Source organism: Nyctibius grandis, chromosome 10 (genome assembly GCF_013368605.1).
Source record: "Nyctibius grandis isolate bNycGra1 chromosome 10, bNycGra1.pri, whole genome shotgun sequence".
NCBI lineage: Eukaryota > Metazoa > Chordata > Aves > Nyctibiiformes > Nyctibiidae > Nyctibius > Nyctibius grandis.
Window position 1 is genome coordinate 34,636,969 of NC_090667.1, and position 20,422 is coordinate 34,657,390.

Genomic DNA, 20,422 nt, shown 5'->3' on the forward strand with positions numbered 1-20,422 from the left:
CACTTAGAATTGTTAAAGCAGGTGCATAAATGCTATACTAGGAATTCTTGGTCATTAAAGAACTCCTATTGATAAAATATGTTAGATAACAAAAGCAGATGTTATAGATAGGTAAAGTTCTGGAGAAATGCTCAACATATGCAGGAAAGTGTATTTCTTCTGTCTTGGAGTGCTCCTTTGGGTCAGAATAAAAAAGACCAGAGAAAACCCCAGCTGGCTCTAAGAACACTGGAAAATGGAGCCTCCTACTAGTTACTCAGCTAGATTAGTAATGAGTGAAAGTTGCCACTTACTTGTGCCTAATGCCTCGTTATTTGAAAGTGACGTCTAAACAACAGGAATATACAGGCTCGTTCTAGTCTGTTTGAAAAAGTAAATTTCAGTTCCCTTGTAAAACCTTTTATTACATACAATGTTCAGTGCCAAACTGAAGCCATACGCAGTTAGATGCATTCTTTCTCCTCCTTCTCCCACCAGGCAAATAGCCCAAAAGGTTTCACAGGTTTTTTTCCAGTACTCGAGGGAAAGCAGTGTCCTCTCTTCCTGCTTTTATCCAATTCTTTGCAACACAAATTTCAGTCTTTTCTTACGTGACTGTCAGAGACCCTCAGAGCATCTTCCCAAGACAGAGAATTAGGTGTGTCAGAGGGACAGCAAGGAGGGAAAAGGGAAGGGAAAACCCATAAATTTAACTATTATTGTTGAAATAGTACTACTGCTAAAACAGCTAGGTCTCAAGCCAATCTTTGGGTTGTGATATTTTAAATAATATTACAATTCACAATGTCTTTGAATTGTAATATTTTAAATAATATCATAATATCACTTTGGATATTTTTTTTCTTGTAGCTACATTAATACCACATTTTTCAGCTTTTTTTTTTCCCCAGTGGGGGTAAGAAATTCATTGTTACTGTAATGGTACTGGAAAGGTTCATGATTTCTGAGGCAAGTGTAGAAAACTGCCAAAGTTTGAAAGTTTGATACTGAAAACAAGAGTTAGCTGTATTGTAAAATATACACAGATCATAAAGAAATAGTAAATTAAAGCTCTCAAACCTTAGTTAGCAATTAATACAAAAGACCTAGGGCTAAATATGAACAAAAAGAACAGAACGAGGAACGGGTTACAGTTCTGTATTGCAAACTGTCCCACGAGGGCACAGGTACAGCTATAAGGCTCTCCAAGTAGATCGTTGTGCCAGAAGTATTCGTAGCACGTACACTGGCTAATTAATTACTTATAAAATTTTATCAGAAGCAGGTTAAATACAAAAAAAAGGGGAAAACTAAAAATTTAGAAAAATTGTTGACTTTAAGAACGTATTTTAAACCCAGTCCTTGCCTAGCGAGAGCTGGGCATGTGGCCACTTCTGGTGTTTTTTACTTCTCACTCCCTGCATCTGCTACCGTACTACATCCAGGAAGGGAAACCCTACATGCTGCAAGGATTGTGAAGTCCTGGCAGCAGTCAGTCCGGCAGCGGGGTCGCTCGTCGGCGTTAGCTGGCCGTGCTTTTCTCTGCCCTCTCTGTTGGCACACATTTCTTCCTTAGGCCTTGTGACCCCCTGGAAACCTTCCCGATGCCCATCGCACGGCACCATCGCGGCAGGGAGCGCGGCTGGCGTCGCTCTCAGGGGGATCTACGTTTAAACACACGTATCTACACCCCTGTGGGTGAACAGGCCAGTGGCTGACTGCCCTGGAGCCATGGCCCAGGCCTGGGCTGAGCGGGCGAGCTGGCTCGGTCCGGCACGGCTCCTGACCCACGTCTCGCGTTGTCTGCGAGCGGCGGTTGCGCGGCCCGTCGGCAATACCAGCTCTGCGTAACATGCGGGAAGGCCTCTTTCACCTCCATCACGTGAAACTTGTAATTTGGCAACCAGGCTGGAGCAGTGAGCGCTCATGGAAAAGAAAACCTGATTTGCATTTGGGGCCGGGGCCTGACGTCAGCCGGAGCAGGAAGCAGCAGTGTGGTCTGACTGTGCCAAGAAACGCTGGCCAGTGTCACTCGGCTCTTCCCCCAGCAAAGAGCAAGTCGGGGCGGGGGGGACAGGCTGTGAAGGCCAGCCCCTGTGAGAAGAGGAAGCTTTTGGAGAAAATCCACCCTCCGCAGCACGCAGAGGAGGCAGAGTGGCGAGCGTCACTGCCTGCGAGCCGTAGCCCCTGCCCTAGGCGAGCACCATGCGCGGCCGCTGCTGATGGCCGCAGCGGGGACAAAGGACGCTCTGGAGAGGGACTGCGAAGCCATGACCCTGCAGCAGCCGCCCCTGGCCCTGAAGGGGGGCTCCCCCCCGGCGCGCTACATTCACAGCATGCCTGCCTGGGTGCTGGAGGATTTCTGCCAGAAGATGGACTGCCTGAGTGACTACGACTGGATGCGATTTGGTGAGCGGGGGCAGGTGGGCTGGCAGCAGGGCTGGCTCTCCCCGAGCCCACGGGGCGGCAGCGGGGGCACGCGGAGCAGCAGGGCGTTTAGGACGGGAGGTTCGGGCGAGGGACGCAGCCGTCCCCACGCAGGGCCTCTGGCCGAGTCACCCAGCGCCCAGAAAAGCACATCCTGTAGGCAGGGAATTCCCGTGCACCCGTCTGCTTTCAGGATCAAGCGAAACCTCTGATTAATAGGTGGAATTCCAGACTTCTCCGGGGCAGCCAGGCTCCCTCCCCTCGCTCCCCGCTATCTTTCGCACTCCCCTCTCCATTTGCACTCTATCTTCTGCTACTTGCTCGCCTGTTTTCACAACATCCCTCACGGGTGCTTAGATGTTCTATTTTTTTGTTCCTTCCTTCACTTCATGTATATTCCCTCATACTTTTGCCTCTATTTTTCTCAGTCCTGGCCATGTCTGGTTAGTAAGTATAGAAAATGTAGTCCCTGAGGTTTTTATTCTTGTTCCTGTGTCCCAATCCAAACAATTCTAACCTGAATCTTTTCTTAGTTGGCCTGCCTTCCTTTATTTAACGTTATTTAATGTCATTCAAGACTTCACTAACCGCTGAGTAAACTCTTACCCCAGTTAACTTGCTGACCTAGGGTGGGATTCATCTCCACTATCTTCAGAGGCATAAAACTACATCTAACGTCCTTCTAAAGCCAGCTGAGGTGTGAACTCGGGACTCTCTGTTTCCACACGCACACCCTGGCCCCCAAGCCCCTCTCCTTCAGGCTAAGCAAGCAGCACATCAGGTGTGGATCAGCTGAGGGGCTGAGTCAGAAAGGCACCTTCGGTGGGCATCTCCACCAGCCCCCAGAGACCGCAAATGAGCACAGCTGAATTTACCCAAAATCCCAGGAGGGAGTGACAAGGTGTCACAAACTGCTGTTACAGCACAGTTCCCCTGCTGTGCTCCCTGGACGCTCTGCCCTAAGGAGCTGGGCTGCCACCTCCCGTCCCGCAGAGCGCAGAGGGTTCCCAGGGCAGGGAAGGGTTTCCTGCTGACGGATGGGGCAGCTTGACACAGCCCCATCCCGAATCCAGGGGCATCCTCGGGCACATCTGTTGTTTTACCATCCGTGTTACCTGGCCCTCCTCCAGCCCACGGCACCGTGACTCCTGCACGGACGCTGTGGCCAGGCGCGTTGGATCTGGTGGGAGCTAAGCAAGGGGAGGGGGATTACACGGTGGTAAGCGAGCTGCGAAGGGCACAGAGGGGTACCAGCATCCTGGGCGCATTCAGGAATCAGGAAAAATCACATAGGGTCAGCTTTAGCACGGTATCTCCTGCTCTTAAAAATAGCTGCGTTTCACTGATAGGTTTATCTGTCTGTGAATAACGCCCAGATGATTCAGTTGCTATTTGGCTTTCCATAATATTGGTATTTAGTAATGTAGGCAGGAGTGCACTCTCACCACTGACTTCTGTTACCTGTTTTGGGAGAGTCACACCAGGAATTTAATCTGAACTTATTTTGGTACAAAGTATTAAAGTGAAGGAAGATTATGGGGAAGATATGCTGAAAAGTGTGACTGGGTTTTCTTTTTGGGTCTCTGCTATGATAACATTCTTTCCAGAATAGTCAAGGGAATAAAAGGAGTATCTTACTTTAGGAAGTGAATTTTCTTCATGTCCACATAGCTAATTCATTGTGCTCTTTCCTTTTAAAAGTGTGCAAATGAAGAAGCAAAGCATGTCTCACACCTCAGCTTTCCCTGCTTGCACTTACTTGTTTTTTCTAGTTTTTAAACAGAAATATCCGTTGTCTCCCACTAGCCTCCTACGTGATAACGGATCAAACAGAGCTACGGAAAATCAAGTGCATGGAGAAGACGGGGATCAGCATAACAAGAGAGCTCATGTGGTGGTGGGGAGTGAGGCTGGCGACGGTGCAGCAGCTCCTGGACCTGCTGCAAGGACTGCAGCTCTACCGAGCGGCTCAGGTCATTCTGGACTGTGAGTAGCTGCCCCCTCCTCCCGCGGGGAGCCCGTGCTGCTTCGCAGAGCACCCAGACCCCACCCAGGAAACCTCTCTTGGTAGCTGAAGAAACTTTTTGCTGGGAGTCTCATGCTCAAATTCTAAACTTTCTCCACTGATTCTGATTTTCTACTCTCTCAAATAAAATTTGTGGTGGGAAAAGAAGAGGTGACGTAGAGGAGGAATCACGGGTCCCTCTAGTTCACCATCCCACCTCTAGTTCACCATCCCACCTTTGTAGTGGCCATCTCAGATGCTTTGAGAGGTGCCAAAGAGAGGCTGGCTGTGCTCTGAACCAGGGGTGGTACTTTCATGCATCAGGCAGGGTTTCAGGACAGAGCTTAATTACGAATGTTTTAATTTTTCATACATTCTTGTTTCTCCCTGAAATTTTGTCATTGTACTCTAATTGTCAACAAGCTCAGAGCAGAAAAACACATAATCAGTTTTGCCTGTGCAGCCTGCTTTCCTGCTCCAGAAGAAAGAGGTTATGAAAAGAAGAAATGGTTTATCGACTACCTACATTACTATTTCTTTATCCCACTTCAATTTTCTCTTTTCCTATCATATGTTCTCCTTGATCCCTCCATAAATTATACAACTGCAGTCTTCTCTAACTCTTTGCCTGTAATTCTTCTCACCTGTCCCCACTTTGCTCTATTTCAGATTTATCTTTTTTGAGGTAGGATGATTAGAGTTTGAACTCAGTCTGCCTAAGAAGTAAACCATTGCCTGATAGAAATCACAACGCTTTTAAACATAATTTTCCTTTCTATTTTTCTCCATTGGAAATCATGTTTCAATTGCAGCTGTCCGTTTTTGTAAGGTAAATTGTACAATAATCCAGTTCTACCAGGAAATCTGTTGAACCCTGGACAACACACTGTCTTTCTGTATTGAGCTGCCCCAAAAAGTTGGGAGTGGACCACATTCCCCTTTTCACAGATATTCCCACACAAAATCTACTTTGGGAAATCAGATGTGTGTATGAATTTTGCCAGTTCTCCATAAAGAATTACTAGAAAGAAAAATTACTGATTTTTGTACTTTTGTAACACGCAGCTGGCACTCGCTGCCCAGCAGCTGGAGGCATTTCTCATGGAAAGTCCAGTAATGCATCACGGATTTCTTGCCACAGCATTTCTTTGTGTAGCACTGCTGGTTTTCTGTACTTTCCTGGCATTAGCATGACTTTTAACCTTCATCTTGGTATGGCAAAAAAAAATCTTTAACAATGGTATTCTAGGTCCATAAAGAGAGTTTCCAGGTGCTCTTATATAACACAGGACAACCTACCACACCTTAAACTCTAATTAGCTGCAGTCCTTGCCTTCTTTCCCTGTCAGAGCGCGTTCTGGGGCCACCTTTCTTTACGGCTGGCTTTTTTCAGTGTATTCCTTTAGAGTTCATTGACATTTCTGTAATTCCACTTCATACATTGTGACTTAATTAAAAAAAACCTGCATTCTCCCTCTGAGAAACATAAAAAATGAAACTGAAAAATTACTGAATGTTTTTACCACTACATCACAGCAGCAACAATTTTCAACATAATTTTTATCTGTCATGGAAGAGGCTGGTTTTGTTCAGTTAGGTGTGATGCCTTTTCTCTCCCATGTGGGTCAGTTTTGCACAAGAGGACATTACCTGCTTTCTCTTGTGCTTCTGGGATTTACCTTCCTCCCCCCCCAGCTTTCTCAAAAAACATTTCTGAGACTTTTTGGACTTTGCTTGCCACAAGCTGCAAAACTGAGGGTTTTCCCCCTGTTAAAAATAAAACCCAAACAACTTCATCCAGGCTGCAGGAGCACACTTTGTGATTTCTAAGGAAAAGCTTGGTTTCTAAAAATTGGAGTTGCCTGATGCAAGTAAACAGGGGTCTTTATAAGGATTTCTGCAGGCTAGATAGTAAATAGGGAAAGTAAATATTACGAGATCAGGGCAAGAAATAAACAGACTCAATTCAGCTCATGAAGACACTGTACTGATGTAATAGATCTAAGATACCTTTGTTTCCCTGATTTCCTTTGTGACAACGGGTAAACTACAATATTGGACTGTTCCATGAAGGGCTTCATAAGGAATTAGAAGTTAGTTTGGTTTTGACTCTGAATTCTGTAAAGCAATACGACAGCTAGACAAAGAGGGTTTAAAAGAGGATGGAGGAGACATATCCTGTGGAGTGATCAATTTTTAGTTATGTTTCTGGATGATCAATATTAGTATTTGTCCCAGATCAAATGCAATAAATTGCAAAACTACAATGAAATTATCTTTTAAAAAAACTTCTAATACTTGTCTTTTATATTAAAGTCCATAGCAAAACTTTATATTCATTTAAGTGGCAGAAAGTCTGGATTATTTTGTTGTTCTGCCATGTGGAAACAGTTAATGTTTTCTGGAATTAACCCAATAGGGGCGTTCCACTGTGTGCTCAGTCATAAGCAGAAGTGATTTCTAGCAGGATCTTTTTGGGTTTAGACAAACCTTTGAAGTCTTTACCCTCTGTTTCTGCTTGTTTATCTATATCTGAATATGCTTACTGAGGTGATTCCTCTTGGGCAGGTATGGAGAACACATTGCGTGTTCTGTTGGGCAATTTAGAAAACTAAGTGGTCCTTACATCACCATAACTCTTCATTCTGACTTAGAGGAATCAGACACAACACACGGGTAGATGTTTTGCTGGCAGATTGCTTCCAGGAGAGTTCTACCTCCCTTCAATAATTTCTGGCACTACTCTAGTCCCACTTCTGGATGTCCATCATATTTTTTTTAACGTCATTTCTCTAGCTTCAGTAGTGACCTGTTTGTCTGATGTGCAGGAAGTTGCAACATTCATGAAAAACCCTGAAAAATAGGTTGAAAGAGGGAAGTGATTCTAATTTTAGAGGCTTCTAGGTTAAAGTACAGGAGGGAAAAGCCAACAACCGCAGAACGCAGGGACCGACAGTTTTGACTAAAGGCCTGCAGGCTGTTTGACAGCCAGTTTCAAAACCTTGTACAATTTGGGATTTCATAGCATGCTGACACAGTAATAAACATATCTGATTTTTCTGAGTTTTAGTTTGAAGACGTTAGTTTGAAGTTTCATTCAAACCTGCACTCACAGGTGACTTTGAAGAAAGGGGATGCAAACCCCGAGCAGAGTTCAAAGGAAAAACCTTGCCTGACATGAGCGTGCCCACCCCTACCATTGTTGCTTTTCATATACTCCTGCTCTTCAGCCTTTAGTACGCTGAAACTGTCGTAGCTTGTCTTAAACGGTGCTACTGAATCTCGGTTTATTACAAGGAGCACAAATTATAAATGAAACATAGTGCTTCCTGCTTGTTTCAGATTCTCCCAGTGCTTTGCTTGTACAAAAAAAAGAACACAAAGCTATTACCTGATTTCAAATGCAAACAGGGGCCTGCAGCTTTCGATTCCAAGGTCACCACCGTGCTTAAGATACAAAGCTGATAAAACGGGGTGACAAAACCCCCTTGTATTAATACTTGTCCTTATTTTCTTTTATATAAAAATAAAACAGTAATTTTGATTTTTAAGAAAATGCCAAATGTATTGCTGATAAAAGGTGCCAGGTAGAAACAGAAGTTTAGAACTACAACCAGGAAAATGTTGTTATCAGGCAGTAGAAAGTCCTTATATCATCCCTCGTGCACACTGGCAAGCTCTTTTTCAACCTCAGTTTTAAATGTATTCATGGATAAGAATTCAGCTACTTCTTCAGGAGATTTTGACAGCCTTGTATATCACTGTACCTTGAATTTTTTTCTTTTTTTCCCATCCTAACTATAGCCTAATCTAATTGTAATAATTCCCTCTAAGATGTACATACTCTTCAAGTCCCTGTACGCTGAAAGCATCTTGGTACGTCTTTTAACCAGACTTCAAGTTGCTTTTTCAGGCCTGATTCTGAGATTTTGCCAAGCTTTATACAACATAGGATCTTTTTAGAGAATCAATAATTCAGCCTTTAATTTTTCCTTATGTATCAGTAAGTCCTGACCTTTGACCACTTTTATGTTGTCCCTAGATTGTCTCCACTTTCTTTCTGTTCATAAGTAAAAGTATGATTCTGTATTGCAAATAGTTCTATCTAGGAAAGTGTCTTCTGGGAATAAGCATGGTCATGACACTAAAACCACACAATTGAAAATCATCTGAAAGTATTTAACTGACTGAAACCAGTACAATTCTGTCAAACTTCCTGTTGGTCCCATGACAATTAACCAAGAACTAGACGCCGCCTTTCGGCTGGGAGATATTTGTGATTTGAGATCACTGGCTGAAGGATGTTATATAGAAAATGACAAAATAAATACACTATTATTGCTAATTCCTTATTGTAAGAGACTATGTATCTTTTGCATAGTCATCACTGATAGTTGTTTGAAGCTATCACTTCTTACTAATTTTCAGTAATTAGTAGTTAATGTCATGAATATGGTCTGAATTTAAATACCAATAGTATTCTAGCAATTTAGCAATAAATTGCTTTAATGTTCATTTTAACGTTCATGTTAATTTACAGTCTGTTTTCCTGACTAGGACTATTTCCTGGTAACTGATTAGAGTCTAGACTCCATTTTCCCTGGTAATCTTCATCTTCCCTTTCTTCTCTTTTGAAGGGACATCAGCCTCTAATGTTACCAACTCTGAAAAAGAAGAGCTGGTAGAGCCGCCTAAACAGGAGAACATATCTTTAACTCCCACAGAAAATAAAAAGAGAGAGACAGAAAATGAGATAAGTCTGTTGCCATCACCAGACTCTTCACATATGGCAGTATCACCGGCAGGTAGTAAGTAAGAGATTCTGAATTTGCTTTAACACTGAAATGACCATATCGACAAGCCTGCTTCCCATTTGCTTTCAGTGCAGCGTAATGAATATCTTGCTCTCCAAAATGGTCACATTTGAATATTTGCCTTTTTCCTAGCACTGCTGCCTCCTGAGCTGTTTATTCCTAACTTCAGCACACGGCCTCTGTTCCTCCTTCCTGTAGCTCTCTTGGCTGTGAGATGCTGGCTGTATCTATCCTGTGGGATCTCGAGACGTCTCCCAGGTCTCCGTGAACACCCTGGTCCCACCCTGGCTCCATGCTAAGACTAGATCAGGGCATACATTTCCTGCCCCATGTCCCTCTTTTTATGGAAAATAAATCTAGGCCAGAAGAGAGCCGTGCAGGCGTCAGCAGGCCCCTCTGCCTGGGAAAAGGAGGGAGCAGAGCCACAGGATACTGAGGAGAGCATCTGACCAGCAGTGAGGACACAGGGAGCTCGACGGCCCTGAGGCAGGACTGAGGGGAGATCTGCGTAGTCATCTCGCAAAGAGGAACCAGGAAAATAGCTCCCTGTCTTCACACAGTATTGCACATTTTGACAGCTTGTCACAGATTATCCCTGGTTAGGAAATTCAACAAAATGCCCCAGATCTTCATAATTAGTCACAGGCTGTGGTATTACAAAAGCAAGGTGTATTTCCAATGCTGTTATTTCAATTTCAGGTGCTGTTTCTGAAGAGGCCTTGTATTCACTCCCTTCTCCACCACCTCCCCCAAGAGACCTTTTGAATTCCTTACAGTCAAATCCTCCTGTCTCATCAAGTGTGAAGGTAAATCCCTTTAGTACTCATTGATTATAACAATGAAAATTGTCTTTATGACATTCTGTGTTTGTGCAGTTAAAGTTTATCCCTCTACTTGTATAAAATACAGATCTAGTGAAGAAGAGGGGCTTGCTTACAATGTGTTTGGACTGAATATAATACTAATGCTTCAGTTAGATTACTTACGGTTTACATCACTTTTTTTGCCACTGAAGGACCAGTGAGGGAAAAATTTAACAATATTGCATACTGCATAGCTCAGCAGGGATAACATGCCCACAAACAGCAATTAATTTTGAAGGAATTTCTAATATAGGTTTGACAGGGGACTCAATATTTCTGGTGTGATCATAGAACAGTGCAACATATACCACTGACTAGTCAGAGTGGCGTAGTTCTTTTAGTTTAATTTTATACTTAAAATGTGGTTTCTGCTCAAAACTGGGCTAGTATCAAATTTAAGTCGGGTTGCCCAGAGCCTTGTATACATGACAATTAGATGGAGGTTCCATCACCTCTCTGAGCCGCTCTTCCAGTGCTTAACCATCTCACTGTGAAAAGTTTTTCTCATGTTCCTAATGATTTCAGCACACAGTCTCCTGTTCCCTCCTCCCAGTAGCTCTCTTGTCTTTAACATATTCTAGCTACATCTGTCCTGTGGGTTCTCAGAGTGCTTCCCAGATCCGTGTGCACACTCTAGTCCCATCATGGTTCTGTCTTGGCCTCTTTTCTTTGGTTTATTTATTTTGTTCAAGGTTTTTTTAAAGAAGATTGTGTTTTAAGACTTTAAACTCTTCCAAAATAACATGGTTCAAGAGTACCAGCCAGAAAAGAAGATTGCTCCAAAGAATGCACTAGTTTCAGAGTTTCTTGAGAGGGAGTTGTTTGTCTCAAGTGTGGAGCACACTGAGGTTGTGAAAGCTGCATGATTAGGCTACAGTGGAACTGTAATAACAGTTGGCATTAGGACTTGCCACACTGGAAGCAACAAATTATTGTGCAACCGATGCCAGATGCTTCAGAAGTAGATAGGAAGTTCCTACCAGAACATAAATACATTATGAGGGACCCTACTTTCTGATCCAACTGTTTCTTAATATATGTCCCAGCCATAAAGATTAATATTTTTTTGTAACTTCAACTAACATCACTTCAAATAAATATATGGACTTTTAAACAAAACTAAGTAGAAATGCAAACTGTTTTCAAGTCTCTTCTTCTATGCAAAATTTTTACATCAGCAAAGCACATCAAGACAGGTGCTACAAAGGAGTGAGTGATTGCACAATACCTTTCACAATTTCTTTCAACAATCACGGTGATTGCTTAAATCATGGGAAAAAAAATATGACACCTGAAAGAAGGAAAAAACATATGAATTTTCACGAGATAAACTTGTTTCTTCTACAAATGTGTAGCCTTGCAGCTCTTCTACTCCTCAGCAGGAGACAATGACTGATCTCCCCAGCGGGAGCCTTTTGTGGACCCAGAGGGAAGTTACTAATGCCACAAATGGTTTCTGTGACAAGAGCAGAATTTGTGAAGGAACTTTTGCGGACGTCTACAAAGGTCAGAGGAACAACATAGTGTATGTCATCAAAAGACTGAAAGAGGCAAGTACTCCACCTTTTCTTTTTCTTTGAAGGGGATATGTTTCTAGTATCTCTTGAACATTAGCAGTTGTTGTTTAATATTCTATGGGCAAGGAACCAGAACGGCTACACAAGAGGAGAGGTAAAAAGGAAAATGTATAAAGTAGGTAAACCTACATTCAGCAAACACGAGAGATTTTATTCATGTGAACAGTTTTTATTTACTCTACCGACGGGAGCAGCCTGCAGTGTAGCTACCTGCATTGGTGATTGGATCAGAGGCGTCTTTACACTGGTTTTTGTTCTAATTTTCAGTGTATTTTTGCCTTTGACACAAAGTTGCCATCAGTGATACTTGCCTATTTTCTAAAGTAGCTTGTCATCTAGAGACTAAAAGATCTGTACAAATGCAACATCTTAAGAACTACTATTGACTTTCTACTGCATGTTTTCATTTTTCAGATGGAATGCACAAGCCCAAATGCCACCCAAAGATTCTTTCACACGGAAGTACAGATCTGCTTTCGGTAAGTGGCTGCTTTCAGACGCAGCCTGTGCAGATCCTGCGCGTGGCCTGTTGCCCGTGTGTTAAAGACTGATGTGTCTGTCTCCCCGGCACTGTGCTGGTCTGGGGACAGTGGAGTTCCTTGAGGTGGTGAGGAAGCCCTGCCTCCTGGAGCTCTGTACCCCTCCTACCTGCTCAAAGGGCTGCGTTTTAATGACCTCTCCCTTTGCTGCTCCATTCATTAGCTGTTGGCTGTCCTGCTCAGCGCCATTCGGTGCTCCCAGCTGCAGGGCACAGTTGCCTTGAATTTAGGAATTTATTCTAGCTCAGGAATGTATTTTTCTGCGTTGCTTTTATTTCATTTGCAAATCATTGTTGACCTGTGCCTGCAGGTGTTGTCATGTCAACATTTTGCAGCTGCTGGGTTTCTCAGTAGAAACTGGATTGCACTGTCTGATATATCCATACCTGCCCAATGGATCACTGCAAAACAAACTTCAGTGCCAAGTAAGCAAATAATCGGGGTCTATTATCTACCTGTAATTACAAGTCCTATCCTGTTATTGTACGGAAAGCAATTATATCTCTTTGAAGTCTGAAAAATAGCCAAAAATAAAGAAGTGCCCAGATATCTTGACTGCAAGTACTAGAAAGGCTGCAGCTCTTTTCCAGTTTTTCTACTGCAAAGCAGATCCGGTTTCTGCTGCGCAGCATTTAGATTTTTAAAGTAACAAGGAATCTGCAAAATGTGTCTATTCATAGTGTAATATTTCATTGGATTTGGGAATATGTTTCTGTAAATCCATCATCATATTCATTGGCATAATGTGCTGTGAAGTTTTTCAAGGGCTTAAGAGGGAACAGTTTGAGATGTTCACACTTACTGAAAGAGCGTTTGCAGAGGAGATCATAGGGCAGAGAAACATCAGAAAAGCACTCCACCAAAACCAGCACTATGCCTCAGTAATGGCCAGTATGTGATGCTTTGGACAAGCACGATCCTCGCTGTATCCCTGTCTCACCGTGTCCTGTGTCAGGCAAAGCGTGCGGCACAGTATATAAGAACAGGTTCCTTCCCCGGCCTAGAAATCATCTGTTTCTGCCTTGGACCAAACTTTTGATTTAGGTCAGCGGGAGTTTTGATTGGGACTAAAACAAAGTCTTTTGTTTTCAAAACTACTAATGTCTTACAGTGTTTTATTCTATAAAATACCATTTTTCTCCTCACTTCCTTGCAGGATGATTCTGCTCCACTGACCTGGGAGAGGAGAATTAGCATTTCTGTAGGACTCCTCCGAGCTGTAGAGTATTTACATAATTTTGGCATTCTTCATGGGAATATCAAAAGGTGAGGGGTTCGGCATAGCAGCACTTCCTGGGTCACCGGCTACTTCCAGGATTTCTTTGACAATAATGGCTGAAAGCTTATGCAGTTTTGAAATCCATTTGCACTATCTTTCTGCTGTCTCTTGTTCTGCAGGGTGTTTTATGTTTAATCTGTCTCTCTTTTCTAAATGATGAAGTATATTCTTTTGAAGTAATTGTTGGGAGTGCTTCTTCTTCCCCTTCTCCCTTTCTACCAGTCTCTATCCTGCGTACACAGCAGGCCAAATGCTGGAAACTTTCAGTGCTTAACTTTAAAAGTGTAAAACTGTAATTCTTCACCTCAAGTCGAAGTAGTTACTTGACCAATACTGTTATTTGTTTGTCTTTATCACAGCTCAAATGTCTTGTTGGATGAAAATTTTACACCAAAGCTTGGACATTCAGGTCTGCGATTGTATTCGGCTGATAAAAAATCAGAATATGCTGTGATGAAAACCAAAGTCCTACAAGCTTCTCTTACTTATCTGCCAGAAGATTTTATCAGGCATGGGCAGTTAACAGAAAAAGTTGATGTATTCGGCTGTGGTGTGGTATGTTGCCCTTTTTCCATGTTCTGTTGCATTCTTTGGTGCTTCTAGACAGGAAATTGGATGTAAGAGCATGTGCCCTGTATAGTTGTTTTGCCGGCAGTTTCATATCGTAGTTGCTGACTATATAATGTGTTGAAATCCTGTTCTTAATTATGTTCACGCTCCAAATACAATTCAGTTTGTGGCAAAGTGAGGTGAAGCTTTTGAACAACAGAAACAAAATTGTTTCGTGTTGCAAAAAAATTACTGGTGATTTGTTTTTAAAAAAAAAAAAGAGTAGCAGAAGGACTGCAGTCAGGTTATCAGAATTCTTGCAGATTTGCCACATGAACTGCTACAAACATCACCTGTTAGTTTGGAATTTCAACTAAAATAATTGATAGTCTGTGATGTCACCTGTCTCCAGGTGTTTCTGTTTAAATAGGAAGTTACTCTGTTCAGTGTGATGTCTTAACTAGACTTAGAATGACTTTCTTCTCATCCTTTGTTTCAACAACATCTATTGTATCTAACTATAAAATTTGGACTTGGCTCTGGAGGTGCATCTAAAGTGTCATAAAGATTGCCCAGATCTGGCACTGTTAAGCCACATGAAGTAAAAATATAATTTCCCAATGCCCTGGCAGTTCAATATTTCTTTAGTTACAAATAGAATTAATTCTGAACAAATTGTTTCATCTTTCAAATATACTTTCTAGGTCTTGGCAGAGATACTGACGGGGATTAAGGCACTGGATGAAGGAAGACACCCTATTTATCTGGTAAGGAGAAGCAGGACTAACGAATACCAACACGAGTGAATGGGGTTGCTGTCATAAAATGAATTTTCATTTTACATAAATACACTTTGTTATTTGCAGTCTGCTACACACATCCTGAAGAAGAGATATTTAGAAGCCATATCCTGGTTCCACTAACATCAATAGCCTACCTGCCGTTAGACAGAAGCAGAACATATATTCCCATTTCACATACCCCACTCGTGAGTGCTGATTACGTTAGGAGACACTCCAGAATAATTGGTGGTTAAATACGTGCGTATTTAAGAGACAAGGCTTTGTGCTGAAATGCTGCTGCATGTTTTTATGTCCCAGAAAAAGGTGTTATGAGCCAAACTGAATGGGGAAACCTGAGTAGGCGGTAACTGCAGTTGCTCATCATCACGTCTGTCAGGCGTTTATGTATTGCACTAGTGTGGGAATTTACATCCTGGCCAATCTGCCCAAACTGTGATTAGAACTACACACACTACTGTCACGAGCAACTACAAATGGCCAGGCTCGCTGAGTGCCATTAACACCGTCTTCGTGAAAACAGACTCCACCTGTATTCCTTCTGATTTGCCATCTTGTTGAAGCCTTTGAGGGGAAGACGATAGTATTCTTTCTTACTATTTCCAAGCAATTCAGCAGTGTTCAAATGGGTTCAGAAAATAAAGGTTTCTGATTTCTTTCTTTAACAAATGTTTGAAAAGTCCTGTGCAAGAATGCTGCTACTTACAGTGTCGATTATTTTTCATTCCTATAAATGGGCATGACCCTAGAAGAGCTGCGTCTGCTGCAGTGAATTTGACATTAGACACATGCACAGAAAACTTTTGCCTTTTCTCCCCCGTGAAAACAAACACTTCTGTCAGTTGAATGAATGGAGGTTCTTACAGCTTTTAGGTCTGTAAACCAGCCGTTAAGGAGCAATAATAAATATATGGAAAGACTTCTATTCTCAGTGATTCAGATGGAAATAAATGTTTGCGTTAATTTTGCCTTCACTAATGTCTCTCTTTCCTTTGAACAGAAAGATATGATTGCTGATGAAATTCAAACAGCGAAAGAAAGCTCATACTCCAAAGTAAAAAATGTTGAAAAGCTAGCTGCCAAGGAAATATGCTGTAAATATCTCGACAGGAAAGCAGGACACTTGCTGGAAGAGGTTGCTATTGATTTTGCCTCGGCCATCTGCCTTTGCCTGAGAAAGAAGAATTCTAACCTGGCAGAGGTAATATTTTAAATACCTGACCAAGATTTTAGTCTTCTTGAAAGCAAGGTCTGAAGCTACAACATTCATGCCTTACTTATTTTTGAGAGTGTTGACGTAGGAGAATATGCATCAGCAGGGGTACAGAAATTATTCTGCATTCACAGATTTTGTTATTAAAAACAGGTGCTTGAAATTATGGAGATGGCTGAAAACAAATTAAGAGAGCATTACCTCTGTGGCAGCAGCACTTCTGGATTCTCCATGAACACTCCAGAAGAAACTGATGATGAGACAACTAGTCTCAGCACGGATATGCCTTCTGCAGGGGAGAACAGAGAGGACAGCACACAGGCAGTGATCCTGGCAAGTGCCAATCCACGCACACCTTTACCAGGAGTTGTGTCCCCTGACATTTATTGCGGACAGCTGTCGAGGGTCCCCTGTGAATCAGATGAATCAAGTAGTTTTATGTGGAATCCTTCAGAAAGATCTACAGATGACCTGTCCAGCAACAGCTGTAACAATTCAGAAAACATGGCAGCCTCTGACTACAGGACCAAGCAGGAGAAGCCTGCAAATGGACTCCAGGAAAGAAACGCGGCATGCACCAGGAGTGACGGCATCTTGGAAACAGCCTCTGCTGCACAGAGCGCCTTGCAACAACCAAGTGCAGACCTTGGCCCCTCGTGTTCTTCACAAGGTAAATCTGGCTACATCTGGAGGGGGCATGCAGACATTCAAAGGCACGTGATCTGCAAGCGCTTTTGGCAAAACTGCCCACGCTCCTGTGACAATAACTGCAGTCTTTGTAAAAGTGCTCTAGTAGTGTAATAGTTGGGACAAATGACTCTCTTCTCCAGAACTGCTTAGGTTCTTCTTCCTCCTTCTAAACACATTGCAGTAAATCTTTTATCCTTTGTTATGATTTTGCCAATAAATCTACAAAATGTTTTCTGGTTTTCTATTAGATTTTTTTCCTAAGCCAGTTTTTTGTTTGTTTGTTTTAATTTAAAATTATCGTCTATTCCTTAGTCAATAGATGGATTTTTTTCTCAATATTTGGGCTTTTTTGTTTTTCAGCATTAGCCAGAGAGACATCTTGGAAAATACAGATAAACGATCAAAAAAAGAAGCTTATGGAAAATATTTTGCTGTATGAAGAAGACAAATTAAACAGTTCTGAACTTTTTGAATCATAAATTGGATTGATTTATCAGCAGTGGCCAGCTCAGATGAAGACATAAGGACTGTCTCTTCGTTAGAAAGGTGGTAACAGCGTACCTGTCAGGTAAGGTTAAGTAGCAGATTTGGATCACAAACATTAGCCCTGACTGAAGAAAAAAGCGATCACACTGAGGAGAAACAGAAAATATCTGTTCTAAAGCAGATTAAAGCACAACGCCACTCTCCAAACAGAAATGCTGCCTTCCTTTTCACCTGCAGTGTAAAAAGGTAACGGCAAACACAGACAATTTCCAAAATAATTTACAATCCTTTTGCAGTGTATTTGAGAAAGCATCTAGATATAATGTATGTCTTATTAAAAACACAGCCCTAGAGGTTCTAGGGCAGCACTGATCAGCAACCAGTTAGCAATACCCTATATTGTTACCCCACTGTGTACAAGCAGGCAGAAATCTCCAGAGAGACTGGAGCAGGTTTCAGTTTTCAAATTCATCTATCCTGTTCCATATAATCTTGGTCCGTGTAGTCAAAAGCCCTGCATTAGCAGAGAGGGGAATTTTTATGCAAGTTCTCAGCTGTATTCTACATGACTCAATCTCAATTTGAATTGCACTGAACATAGTATTACGTAAATAATTTAAGCCATGTTAGTCTACTCTATGAGCTGCTCTACTACATATATACACGTGACACCATTTGAAGTCTAACCTTTAAGGTTCACTGTCAGGAGCGCTAAGACAGTATTTAATACTTCATAAGAATGTTCTTGGAAGTTAATTTTTTCTAAGTGTCCTTTTCATGTTGTTAAGGTTTCTCATTGTGTTTCACATGGTAACTGTTGTATACTTTGGATTAGGGACAAGATTTTAATTTAAAATATCTTTAATTTTGTTATAGGTCACTTGAAATTTAATTTGTTATATTTATTTTGGCAATGGGCTAAAGAATTGGTGAAAGATGAGCTAGTGAGTGGGCCTGTTCATGGTGCCACGCTCAGCACGTAGTCTCGGAGAGGAATCATTTTGTGTGTCCTGTCTTACCAGCATCAGCAGCCTTGGGGTCAGCCTCGGTGATCACGCTTAAAAGAAAAAAAATAGGAACTTGTATGCTGTCATATTTATTATCAAGTGAAAGGCCCCTTAAGAAAGTGTCGCTTTTATTGTTATGACTATTTATTATTTGTCATATTGTTAGCATATTCCACTCTTGTGCAGTCTAAGGAAATACAGGCTTATTATAAACAAAAAGAACTATCAGAACACATAGCTCAGCTTACAGACAGGGGACTGGTGCCTCCTTAGCACAGGTAATAGGGCCTGATGTACGGAAGTGGCTAAAATTCACAATGGAGTTCAGGGAATATTTTTTTAAAAATATGAATTTATATGTAATTCTTTTCATTGGAATTGTGTATCCTAGCTTTACACGAAGGTCTCCAAGTAAGGCCTCATATCTTCTATATTTGTACAGTATCTAGTTCATTGTAGGTACTATTATGAGCAAGTAAAAGTATTTTAACTGAAGACCTGAGTATTAGAATCATCTACACATTTATCAAATTGATTTCTACAGTAACAACTGGTAAAATGCCTTAATTATAAGTGCCTTGGATACTGTCTATATATTTGCCAATGTCAGTTTTTTTATTTTATCAGAATCAAAACAAGAAAACATTAGTACTGACATAAGAAACATTGAATATATTCAGATTGGTCAATAATTGCTTAATTCTACATGAGATTTAATTGAGATACTTTATGGTGCTGAAAATTTAATATTCATTGTTTTTCATGCACATATTTTGGGAGATCCATGGTAAATACCTTGGATCTCCTCCAGGAGGAAATGCACACAGAAACACCCCAGAGCTGAATGGAAAAGCTAAGTTTTTTAAACTGAGAAACATAATTTAGACACAGTTCTGGTTCACAAAAATGCTTTAAAGGTTTTGTTCTCCTGTAGTCCCAAAATGAAATTGTTATTCTTTGCCTTGATCCAAGTTAGTTTTACAATACTCTGAGGTGATATACATGGTCTTGTAGAGTTACAGAAGTATGTAATGTAACATATATAAGACACTGCATAGTCTTACAACAGTGGTACTCTGTGACATAACCTGGCTATTCAGTATAATGTATGTTTTAATCAAAACTTGGCAAATGTATACATTATCATTTACTAATACCTTTGTGAATAAAAAATGGAAAAAAAATGTTTTCTTTATAGCCTGCTTTTTCATTATTAATGGTACAGAAAAATGTGTCTCAATCCACCCTATTTAGGCAAATTTGTGTTCATAGGGAAGCAGCTCCAGGTCTCTTTGCACGCATCATTAATAAGTATTAGTACAAACATGTTTATTCAGTCTTGATTCACTGTTAAATAGCTGATATTTTTCCTTCGAGGTGTCCCTAGAGAAAAATTTCACTCTAAAATTAATAATTACAAGGATTACTGAGATACAACTGACATTTATTGTTGTTTAGATGCACAATTTATAGTATCCTTTATCCTTAAGATATTTGTTAAAAGTAAATGGTAAATTTCCCTAACCTGAAAGGCTGGACAACACCTTCAAGCATTCTAGTAAAGTGAGTGCACAAGGACAGCCCAACCACACATGACACTGATCTATACACATTATTATTAAGTAGAATCTTTTTGTGTTTACAACTTGAACCTGCAGTTGAAAAACTCAAATAAGTATTTCAAGATGTAATTCCTGCAGGAGAATATTATCATTCAGAGAAAACAGCTACAGTATTATCTATGCAAAGCTGTTGGCTTTTTAGAAAACCTTAAGGTACTCCTAGTGTCCTTCTCATGTATTCACCCGGTGGTGAGTAGCCCTAAGCCCGGGGTGTATGAAAGGCTCATCAGAGAGGGAGAAAGAAGCTGTTGAGCCCCACAGAAAAATCAGTGTTTGCATTTGTGGGAGGGTGCGTTTGACAGGCTGCGAGAGGTGAAAAGCAAGTAGAAGATAAAATAGCATGAGTGCACAGCTAAGTCAATAATAACAATTCTCATCGGTGACACACTCATCCCCGTGCACCAGCTTGCGTACAATTAATTGTGTATTTTGTATTTTGGGTGTTCTGCACAACCCCCTCGCCCCAAATGATGTCTGTCAGCTGCAGTAACTCACACAGTACAATCCACGTGGCATTTGCAACATTCCTAAGCGATACAAATACCTTTATTTCTCTCGTTAAGTCCTCTAAT

General features: G+C 41.4%; 1 protein-coding gene across 3 annotated transcripts; it reads left to right on the top strand.

The window, feature by feature from the left end:
• The first annotated feature begins 1,733 nt into the window (after nucleotides 1-1,733).
• IRAK2 (interleukin 1 receptor associated kinase 2) lies at nucleotides 1,734-19,396 on the top strand. Of its 3 annotated transcripts, none has more exons than XM_068409589.1 (13): nucleotides 1,734-2,388; nucleotides 4,213-4,392; nucleotides 9,049-9,219; nucleotides 9,925-10,031; nucleotides 11,444-11,638; nucleotides 12,080-12,144; nucleotides 12,515-12,629; nucleotides 13,361-13,470; nucleotides 13,843-14,038; nucleotides 14,737-14,799; nucleotides 15,833-16,033; nucleotides 16,199-16,715; nucleotides 17,096-19,396. In XM_068409589.1, the coding sequence occupies exons 1-13, from the start codon at nucleotides 2,202-2,204 to the stop codon at nucleotides 17,212-17,214; spliced, it is 2,226 nt and encodes a 741-aa protein (XP_068265690.1). In that variant the 5' UTR covers nucleotides 1,734-2,201; the 3' UTR covers nucleotides 17,215-19,396. The 3 variants fall into 3 exon arrangements, with proteins under 3 accessions (XP_068265690.1, XP_068265691.1, XP_068265692.1); XM_068409590.1 differs by having other exon boundaries at nucleotides 11,468-11,638; XM_068409591.1 differs by having other exon boundaries at nucleotides 11,471-11,638.
• The last annotated feature ends 1,026 nt before the right edge of the window (nucleotides 19,397-20,422 follow it).

Excerpts from the sequence above, each read along its gene's own strand:
- IRAK2 (XM_068409589.1), top strand. The coding sequence starts at position 2,202 with ATGGCCGCAGCGGGGACAAAGGACGCTCTGGAGAGGGACTGCGAAGCC. Across the intron at positions 2,389-4,212 it reads CTACGACTGGATGCGATTTG|CCTCCTACGTGATAACGGAT; the intron begins GTGAGCGGGGGC and ends GTCTCCCACTAG. Across the intron at positions 11,639-12,079 it reads TCATCAAAAGACTGAAAGAG|ATGGAATGCACAAGCCCAAA; the intron begins GCAAGTACTCCA and ends TTCATTTTTCAG.